This window comes from Cucurbita pepo, chromosome LG19 (assembly GCF_002806865.2).
Source record: "Cucurbita pepo subsp. pepo cultivar mu-cu-16 chromosome LG19, ASM280686v2, whole genome shotgun sequence".
Classification (NCBI taxonomy): Eukaryota; Viridiplantae; Streptophyta; class Magnoliopsida; order Cucurbitales; family Cucurbitaceae; genus Cucurbita; species Cucurbita pepo.
In genome coordinates this window covers 7441209-7452644 of record NC_036656.1, presented here as the reverse complement: position 1 = coordinate 7452644, position 11436 = coordinate 7441209, and the positions used below count along the sequence as shown (strand labels likewise).

The 11436-nt window shown below is 31.7% G+C and overlaps 1 protein-coding gene across 2 annotated transcripts; it reads right to left on the bottom strand.

Moving 5' to 3' along the window:
• Window positions 1-14: 14 nt before the first annotated feature.
• On the bottom strand, window positions 15-3995 carry LOC111782280 (transcription factor GTE9-like). 2 transcript variants are annotated; one of them, XM_023663130.1, is made up of 11 exons: window positions 3804-3995; window positions 2177-3109; window positions 1928-1991; window positions 1720-1857; window positions 1585-1646; window positions 1449-1509; window positions 1283-1360; window positions 1004-1125; window positions 845-911; window positions 602-723; window positions 15-508 (listed from the first exon to the last, which is right to left on the bottom strand). In XM_023663130.1, the coding sequence occupies exons 2-11, from the start codon at window positions 2963-2965 to the stop codon at window positions 302-304; spliced, it is 1710 nt and encodes a 569-aa protein (XP_023518898.1). In that variant the 5' UTR covers window positions 2966-3109; window positions 3804-3995; the 3' UTR covers window positions 15-301. The 2 variants fall into 2 exon arrangements, with proteins under 2 accessions (XP_023518898.1, XP_023518899.1); XM_023663131.1 differs by having other exon boundaries at window positions 1720-1851.
• Window positions 3996-11436: the final 7441 nt, after the last annotated feature.

Below are 11436 nucleotides of genomic sequence, written 5' to 3'. Positions count from 1 at the left end.
CTACTTTAATCTTATTCTTTTCTTCTTTTTTTTTTTTTTTTTTTTTCATTTTTGGGATCCTAGTTTTAATTTTTGGGTTTCCCATCCATAGAACCACTTTGGGCTATACATCACCTCTACTGTACTATCAGTTACAGTACTCATAAGTCCTAAACCTGAACCCAAACAAATATGAATTTCGTATCATTTACAACTATTGCTTCCCACAAACCAGTCGAACGCAGTCACAGTCGAAACATTCCCTTTGATAAACAATAAGAGGAAGTTTCAACTAGGAAAAATCTCACCCTCCTTCCCATTTTCATTGTAGATGGTTTTCTTCATCTTCGTCCAGGAATTCATCCTTGATAAACAAACCAAGTCGTTCCAATGGATTTTCCAACTGACCCTCGTCTAATGACCTCTTCAACTTTGCACAGTGATGTTTGACGAATAAGATTCCTCCGCTAAGTTTTTCCAGCTCTTTTAGGATCTCGAGATTTTGGTCCAGTTCAACGGTTCTTTCGATCTAAAAGACAGAAGGTACTGGTAAGGGATACTTGCGAGATATCAGCTAGAGTACAGAATGTAATAAAAGTGAGATTGGATGTCAATGAATAACCTTCTGAAGAGCAATACGGGCAGCTTCTCTATCCCTATCTCGCTGCTGCTTCTTCTCCGCCTCCGCTTTCAATTGCAATTCCATCTCGGCAGCCTTTATTTGTGCTTCTATACGTGCACTCTCTGTATAATTTACAGAAGGAAATGCAAAACCAATAAATACACACGTACGTAGAGATGCATTTTTTTTCTTTTTTTCTTGGTGGTGGGGTTAAATATAAAATAATCGCCCACAAGCTTTTACCTTCACGCTGCTTCCTTTCTAACCTTTCCTTCTCCTGCTGCATCTTCACTTGATCAACTTTATCGCCCTACCAAGGATGAGGAAACTATAACTATCATACCACTATAGGGAAATAGAAAAATGGTGATAACAGCTTTATTATGAAGTTAATGAACATACAAGATCAAGAAGTGTCTTCTGTTGTGCTTTCAAAATGGTTTCAGCGAAGCGACTCTTAAGCATTGCAGCACGGAGAGCCTTCTTTGGTGAAAGTTGTACGTCAAAATTTGGGGTAGAGCACTCTGCAACAAATGAAGAGAGATGTAGTTAGTCTGATGCATCCGATAAGGAAAAAGGCTTGCCATTAGTTAAAGATAGAGAGAGATTAATAAGCAATACAATTAAACTCAAAACAAACACATAAAAATTGTATTTCTGCCACGCTAACAGAATACTGACCTCCAGAGGTAGCATTTGTCTCAAGGGTCAAAGACTGATCACAAGGTTTGCTTTCATCCTCCAAAATACATCTAATCCCTTCACAACATTCCCAGTAATATTGAGCATTCTAGGAAGATAAAGATATTACTAAAAGAAAATTTTCATAAAAAATATGAGAACTGACCTTCAGAGCCTGTATCCGACTTGGACGGCTGGGAAACTGACAATCTCCATATTTGAGAGTCCTAAATTAATATAAATTATATAAACGATACAAAAAAATTGTGAATGTTCATAGCAAATCTGCAATAGTAACGTACCAGTCCACTGGAATAATTGACATCTGAATTCTCTCTTGACAATGATCTCCCGTTAGATTGATCTAAATTACAGAAACTAATTTTTTAGACAATTATCAGAATGAACACAAGCTAATAGAAAAATCAACCACCCACCAGAGGATGCAAGGCCTGAATTGGAAGAAGAGCTACAATGACATGGAATGTTACAACATCTCGTACACTTACTGACAACCTGTCTCGGTGTTTGATTATCAAAGGAGCTACAAGCATGTTTACTGCTAGTTTCTGTTCCTATCAGATACATGGCTAATTAGCTCCTTTACAGGGACATAAAGCAGAACCGTAATCTGCCACTTCATACCTGTATGGAAGTTCTTCCTGGGAGGTTTGGGTGCACAAGTTGGGAGTGTTTTAGCATGATCAACCTGCAATATAAATGAGAAAACGCAATCCATTACGCAAGATAAGAATGCTCCCCAATTCACCATGAGCGTTAAATAATCAAGCAAACGAAATGAAAATTCATAAAACAAATTCTAGTGCTTTACCAACACCATGACTTGAAAATAAACTTTTAGAACATTAAACAAAAAGCATGGATGTTACTTGCCTCAACACCATTTGCATTTGAAGACGGTGTACTGACATTCTCTTCAGATACTGTTGACTTCTTATGCAATAAAGTATTCCGAGATGGAGTTCGGGAAACCTTTTCTCCTGTTGGTCCATTTGAAAGTTTTACTCGCTGAAAAGTTGATCTTCCACTGACCCATTTTTCCTTCGGCAGTTTCCATCTCTTTTCAAAAACTTCGTTAAGTTCCTTGGCCATCTTATGAACAGCGTTAGCAGGAGGATTGTAACGCATGGCATTAGAAAATGTTAGTCTAACATCAGCAGCAAATTCTTCACTTGTCTGAAACATATTTTTCTCTAGCTTGGATTTGACAGTTCCCAAATCCATAGGATCAGTGATGATTGAGAAGTAGTCAGGAATTTTCAATGCCACAGGATCCACGGGTTGGTTGAAAACCCAACCACATACATGGGACATTAGTTCTTTTAAAATTGAAGAGCATTGCTGCGTTGTACTCCGATCCAACTTCTGCTTCTTCTCTCTTGGAGATTTTATATCCTCGGTTGCTCTGCGCTTATCAGTAATTGTGATTGAAGATTTGGACTTACAACAGGCAGCAGCAAAGGTCTTACCATTACTGAAAGCATTCAATGAATAATTGAATGCACCATCCACCTTCAACCCATTGCTTCCAGTAAATGTTAACTTCTGGCCTACAAGCTTCCCAAATACAGAAGATTGTGAACGAGGATGATCTTCTACTTGTTTCCCGGCAAGTTTAATTCTCAGCTTTTTACTCGGTACAATGGTTTCGGTGGCAATCATTTTGACCCAAAGGAATGTCAAGAAACCCAAGATTTGGAGAGAGCTAGATAATTAATGTTTTACAAGCAACCCAGACCATCAGAAAAGCAGCATCCCTCAAACAAAGAAGAAGCGATGAAAGAACTACTCATATGGAAATTAAACCTGCATAAAGCATGAACAGAAAATAATTTGAGTTTTTAAAAAAGATGAGTAAACGATTAAATGATCATTCCAAAAAACGATGGGATATTGTAACATCTCATAATCCCAAACAAATGAGTCCCCGGAGCGCTATTAACAAACAATAACAGAACATGTCCACATAAAAAAATCGCGCTCTAGAAAATCTTTAACTTCCGGTGGAAAGATAAAACACTAGACGAAAAACATGGAAGTTCCGTACTTAGAAGAGAAGAAAGAAGCCTTTCTACTCAGAGCGAGCTCAAACATGCAACTTAAAAATTAGAAATAAAAAAAAAAAAATAAGAAAAAAGTCTGAACCTACAGGACGTCTCTCGAACCAACTGTCAGCAAGAAAGTTAAAAGATCTCGAAAGGAAAACCCCAGATACAAAAGTTGGAAAATAATAAGACAGTCAACAGAGAAAAATTACAGTGATATAAGCAAAACCTAGTTTTTCATGATCTCAATAACTCGAAGTGATAAGATATACTAAAACAGAGGAGGCATAAAGAAACAAAGTAACAAATTAACTCTAATAAGTTTAGGAAAATCAAAAGTGAATATGAGTTCCAGAAGATGGCATAAATTACAAGAGCGTCCTCGAACCTCAGTGAACCCCAAGCCGACGATGGCGGCAAAGAAGAAGAATCAGTAGAGAGAAAGAGGCACTTACTCAGATCGACGGGAAGGCGTCGGAAGGCAGGAGATTGAAGATAAGCAACGACGGGAAAAGAAGAATCGCGGCTAAGAAAAATTCGAAGATAGAGGGCGAAGAGCCCCCCTCGAAGAGAACAACCGCGCGAAGAGGAAGAGGGAAGGCGATAAGTCTAGGGTTTATGGAAACACCATCGGTCCATTGCTGTTGGTGTTCACTGTCAAGTGATTAACAGCTGTAGGGTTTTTCCCTCCAATTATTATTATTATTATTTTTATTATTATTATTATTATTATTATTTATTTATTTTAAGAATCATTAATATTCTATATACATAAAATAAAATTAAGAAAAAACAATTATTATTATCGGAGTACGAATAAAACTATATCTTAAAAATATTTGATAATATTAAGAGGGGGAAAGATATGGAAATTATATGAAATGCCTTATTTAAATATTCTTAGAATAAAACATTTCCAAAGGATATGGCTCACAACAATAATCTCAAATCAAGCACGTGTTCATTCCCAAGGACGAATGAACTCTATTGCTCTGTGAGGAAGATCCTCTAAATAAATGCCATCGTCTCTAGCCAACCACACACAAAACTGATAGTTGCATCTAGCACCAAGCCAGTCATGTTTACTCTCCGGCCAAAATACTTCCATTGACACGTGTTTATTTGACGAGGTACTTAGATTACACCAAAAAAGGGTGGTTGCTAAAAGATTTACTCTAAATTTCCACGAGTATCTTCGACCCACTTGTAGCATATGATTACCCAAGTCATCATCTTTTGATTTGCAGTGAACTAACAAAGTATTGCGTGAACCCAAGTCGTTCATTATTGTCACGTTCCATTCAGTCAATGCTGACGTATGCTGCTTTGGGCTAGTAAATGCTGGCGTTGCGAATGATAGCAATGGCTCAAGAGATGCATTTATTTTTTGAGACTATGTTGTGTTTTTAGTTTGACCTATTTTTGTTTCTTATATAGGAAGAGATTGATTGGGATCCAAATATTTTTAGTAATTATTATTTACCAATTATAGACCATTTATAAATAGTAGAAAATAAAAATAAATAAATGAAAAAGATGTGGTTGATAAAATTACGGAGAGAATTCAAATTTAGACCTTTAAAATTTTATTAATAATTTTATTTTCATTTTTTCTTTATTATTATTTTTTTAATTTTATTGATATATTTAATATGAAATATAGACTTAGACAAAAGTTAACGGAGCATAATATTTTCAACTATTCATCCTCAACCACGACATATTTATCCTATTTTTCCCAACCACGCACAAATTCATCTACATTTTTAGGAAGATTGTCCAAATAAATGCGGTCGTCTCTAACATCCCAATAGCAATACTGGTAATTGCATCTATAACCAAGCCATTCATGTTTCTCCGGCCAAAATACTTTCATTGACACATGCTACTTTGATGAGGTACGTAGATTACACCAGAAAAGGGTGGTTGATAATAAATTTACTTTGAATTTCCACGAAAAACTTTGATCTACGTGTAGCGTCTGAGCACCCAAATCATCATCTCTTGATTTGCATCGAAGGAACAAAATCTGCCCGGGACTCAATTGGTTAGTAATCGTCACCGTCCATTTTGTCAATGGCGTCGTATACACATTTGGACCTGTAGAAGAGAGTTTTTCTGTCGCTGTCATTATCACTAGAAGATATGAAATGATGCAGAAGTTTATCAAAAGATTCATTCGTTTTTTAACTTTAAATGTTTTTTTGTTTGAATTTATTTATATTCACTAGTTTCTTATTTTCTTCCTAATTTCTAAGGTTGAAACTTATTTAGTTGTTATTTCTATTTATATCTTTATCAATTAATTATGAGAAGAATTTTTAAAATGGAAAGAAAAAATTCTTGTTATCTTGGTGCATTTAATAGCTAAAAGTTAATAATTATTGTTGTTATTTTCACGTAAAAAAAATTTAATATTGAAAATTGAAATGACATGGAATATTGGGTTTAAAATATAACCCTCCAATTTGTAATTTCAATTTTTTTGTTTCAACTAAATTAACTTTTTCTAGTGTTATTATGAAATGAATATTCTGAATTAACAGTAAAAAGAGATTAAATATTACATGATCTAATTATATATAAATTTATTATGTATAATGTTCTCGCTCTCATGTCTTCGTACCAACAATTTGAATTCAATCATTTGTAGCAATTATAAAGTGTATGGAAATGTCGAGATCGTCACATGTCAAATCTAGATTTCATGCTTTAAATTTTATATATGATGTCATAATATGGCAAACAATTCAAAACTAGAATGTTAACCTGGTTAGATCGCATAGGATACATGAAAATATTAAAGTTATTCGAATGTGATTCTAAATTAAAATAAAATGAAAATTTATAATTTTTTCTATATAAAAATAATAATAATGAGTTGTTCAAAGTTGTATTGAATTTAATTTTTATTATTTTTAGTTGAGGTGGACATTATGGGACGATGATATGTTTAAAGTAATGAATTACAACTAATTTTTATTATATTTTTAATTGACGTGGAAATTATTTTAAATTATTTTATTACTTTAAACTTTTTTAGAATTTAGAAATCAATGACCAAATCAGACAAATAAATAAATTATATAAAAAAAGTTCATACCGTCTTAAAAGTGAAACCTATCTTATCAGTTTTGAGTATTGTAGTCTATGGGTTCATAAAATCGGTCGCCCTATATTGAGCCACGTCATAAATCCACATGTCTAGTACTTTTCGAACAGCTTTTCTACACTTACAGTGATGTAATTGGTCACTTCCAGTGGCTCCTCTGTCACATAAATTGTTTTTATCGACCTTTTTTAAAATAAAAAAATGAGATATCAAGATAAACACTCATCATTTTTCTTTAATTTTTTATTAAATAATATTGCAACTAAATCAACTAAATAAACAAATTTGTGGAACTCAAGGATTATTAGTTATCTTTTTAATTATCTTTATATCTTAGATTTTAATAATAATGATAATAATAATATATATATATATATATATATATATATTTAAAATTAAGTTAAAATAAAGGTGCGTGATTACATAAACTTTCTAAGTTTTTAAATTTATAAATTTATGTTCTTATACTTCAAAATTAAAATAAATATTATGTAAATATAGTTAAATTTTGAGGATGTGACATGTTCACTATATTTATGTTTGAAAAAAGATATTTTAAGTGTTAGTTAGATAACGATATATCAAATACAAAATTGAATATATTTAAAGACCTAACAGAAATTATAAATAAATAAATATAAATAGATATATATATATATATATATATATATATATATATATAACTTTTTATTTATTTATTTTACAAATCGGTAGAATTTTTAAAATAATATTCTTCAATTTTTTTTATTATTAAAATTTTGTCCTCGTTACTTTGGAATTTAATTGATATAATTAATATAAAATATGTAACTCTTTTTGAAAACATGACTATTGACTGTTACATTTGTAGTATAAGAATTGTGGCACTAAAAATTTAATTATTAACCCTGGATTGACAATTAATTCTTTATGTATTGAATTATGAAAAATAATTAATTTAACTGAATCAAAAGTTTAATATATTTTTAGTTCAAGCTTTTTATTCAATATTTTACTTTGATGAATTCAAAATTCAAGTGGGTCGAATGAATGCATGTCAATTAGATTTGTTTTATTAATTATATGCTTATATTTTTTTAATGATTAAAAATATATTATTTAAGGTAATAAGCATTTTTGACGTCAAGAAAAAGTTAGAACGATAAAACTCAATATCTTAAAAATATTTGATAATATTAGGAGGGAAGATATGAAAATTATAGGAAATGCCTTATTTAAATATTATTAGAATAAAACATTTCCAATAAATATGATATGGCTCACAACAATAATCTCAAATCAAGCACATGTTCATTCTACTTATCCCAAGGACGAATGAACTCTATTATTCTGTGAGGAAGATCCTCCAAATAAATGCCATCCTCTCTAGCCAGCCACACACAAAGTTGATAGTTGCATCTAGCACCAAGCCAGTCCTTTTTACTCTCCGGCCAAAATACTTCCATCGACACGTGTTTGTTTGACGAGGTACTTAGATTACACCAAAAAAGGGTATTTGCTAAAAGATTTACTCTAAATTTCCATGAGTAACTTCGATCCACTTCTAGCGTATGATTACCCAAGTCATCGTCTTTTGATTTGCAGTGAACTAACAAAGTATGTCGTGAACTCAAGTCGTTCATTATTGTCACGTTCCATTCAGTCAATGCTGCCGTATGTTGTTTTGGGCGAGGGAATGCTGGCGTTGCAAATGATGGCATTGCCATCATCGCAAGAAGACATGAAAAGATGCAGCAATGGCTGAAGAGGTGCATTTATTTTTTGAGACTATGTTGTGTTTTTAGTTTGACCTATTTTTGTTTCTTATATAGGAAGAGATTGATTGGGATCCAAATATTTTTAGTAATTATTATTTACCAATTATAGACTATTTATAAATAGTAGAAAATAAAAATAAATAAATAAAAAAGATGTGGTTGATAAAATTACGGAGATAATTCAAATTTAGACATTTAAAATTTTATTAATAATTTTATTTTCATTTTTTCTTTATTATTATTTTTTTAATTTTATTGATGTATTTAATATGAAATATAGACTTAGACAAAAGTTAACCGAGCATAATATTTTCAACTATTCATCCTCAACCACGACATATTTATCCTATTTTTCCCAACCACGCACAAATTCATCTACATTTTTAGGAAGATTGTCCAAATAAATGCGGTCGTCTCTAACATCCCAATAGCAATACTGGTAATTGCATCTATAACCAAGCCATTCATGTTTCTCCGGCCAAAATACTTCCATTGACACATGCTTGTTTGATGAGGTACGTAGATTACACCAGAAAAGGGTGGTTGATAATAAATTTACTTTGAATTTCCACGAAAAACTTTGATCTACGTGTAGCGTCTGAGCACCCAAATCATCATCTCTTGATTTGCATCGAAGGAACAAAATCTGCCCGGGACTCAATTGGTTAGTAATCGTCACCGTCCATTTTGTCAATGGCGTCGTATACACATTTGGACCTGCAGAAGAGAGTTTCTCTGTCGCTGCCGTTATCACTAGAAGATATGAAATGATGCAGAAATTTATCAAAAGATTCATTCGTTTTTTAACTTTAAATGCTTTATTTATTTTTGTTCAATCACGCCTACACTTCTTATATATCCAATCAAGATGGACACCAACAAAAATTTGTTTGAATTTATTTATATTCACCAATTTCTTATCTTCACCCTAATTTAGTAAGGTTGAAACTTATATTTATGTATTTAACAATAATTTTCAAAATGGAACAAAAAAAAATTCTTGATGTCTTAATGCAAGAAGTTAATAATTATTGTTGTTATTTTCCATAATTAAAAATTGAAATTATGAGATGGTAGAGGAGTTTACAAAGCTCCCATGTTTTAAATTAACTGACTAAATATTACATGATCTAATTTTATACAAATTTATTGTGTATAATGTTCATATCTTTGTACTGAGATTTAAATCCATAGCAATTATAAAGTGGATCGTATCAATAGTGTTAGAATAGAATACTCAACTTTATTCACATACTTTAGACCATTTAGGTTATTTCTTGAACGTCATATATCAACCACATATTGTTCAAGATTAAACTAAAAATCTATAACTTTTCCTACGTTAAATTGAAACTAAATTAATTAAAATTATTATTTGGCATTACAATTGCAAAGCCCGTAGTCGCATCTGTAACCAAGCCAATCTTGACTCTCAGGCCAAAACACTTCCATTGTCACATGTTTATTTGATGTGGTTCGCATATTACACCAAAAAAGGGTAGTTGCGAAAAAATTCACTTTGAATTTTCATGAGAAACTTTGACCTACTTGTAGTATGTGATCACCCAAGTCATCATCTTTTGATTTGCAGCGAAGAAATAAAGTCTGATCGGGACTCAATTGGTTAATAACCGTCACCTTCCATTCACTAAATGGTGCATACCCTTTTGAGACTGCAAAAGATGGCTTAGCCATTATCGCCATTACCATAAGAAGATACGAAATGATGCAGGATGCGGACAAAAGATTCATTCTTAGTTTGATTTTTTAGTTCAACCAAAGTTTTCCTTCTTATATAACAAATCGAGTAGATTGATTTTGATCTACACCAACCGAATTTTTTGAATTCACGAATTTATTACCATCCTTGGACAAATTTTGTGGATAATTTCTCAAAGGGATGGAAATATTTATTGTTATTTCTGTTTATGCACCTTATTGAACAACCAAGAAATTAATAACTAAAAATCAAATGACATGAAATGTTGACCATATATTAGGTAACAATTTAAATTGAGAATTCGTATATGATCAAGTTGTATGAGAATGTCGAGATCGTCGCATATCAAATCTAGATTTCATGCTTAAAATTTTAGATATGATGTCACATGTAATATTAAAATTATTTGATGTTGGAGGTGATTCTAAATTAAAATAAAATGAAATATTATAATTTTTTTTCTATATAAAAGTGATGAGAAAGTATGTATTGGATTTAATTTTTATTATTTTCAGTTGACGTGGAAATTATGGGATGATGATATGTTTAAAGTAATTTTTATTATATTTTTAATTGACGTGGAAATTATTTTAAATTCTTTTATCTAAAAGAAAATATAAATCCTCTTTTCAAACTTTTTTCAGGAATGACCAAACCAGAAAAATAAATAAATTATATTAAAACAGCATTATAAATAAATTCGAGTTTTTTACTATGATATTTCACTTTGATCGAGTGAATCCCAAATTCAAGCCAGTCGAATCTGATGCAAATTAGATATGTTTTACTATTATATTTTTCTAATGATTAAAAATATATTATTTTAAGTAATAAGCATTTTTAACGACTAATTGATGTACTGTACACGTCAATTAGGAATACGAAAGTTAGAATGATAAAATATCTTAAAATATTTGATAATATTAAGAGAGAGAAGATATGGAAATTATAGGAAATGCCTTATTTAAATATTCTTATAATAAAACATTTCCAATAAATATTGATATGGCTCACAACAATAATCTCAAATCAAACACATGCTCGTCCTACTTATCCCAACCACGAACGAACAAATTTACTTTGTGAGGAAGATCCTCCAAATAAATGCCATCCTCTTGAGCCACCCACACGCAAAGTTGATAGTTGCATTTAGCACCAAGCCAATCATTTTTATTCTCCGGCCAAAATACTTCCATCGACACGTGTTTGTTTGAGGATGTACTTAGATTACACCAAAAAAGGGTGTTTGCTAAAAGATTTACTCTAAATTTCCACGAGAAACTTTGTCCCACATTTAGCTTATGATCACCCAAGTCATCGTCTTTTGATTTGCAGTGAACTAACATGGTATGGCTTGAACCCAAGTCGTTCATTATTGTCACGTTCCATTCAGTCAATGCTGACGTATGCTGCTTTGGGCTAGTAAATGCTGGCGTTGCGAATGATGGCGTCGCCATCATCGCAATTATCACTAGAAGACATGAAAAGATGCAGCAATG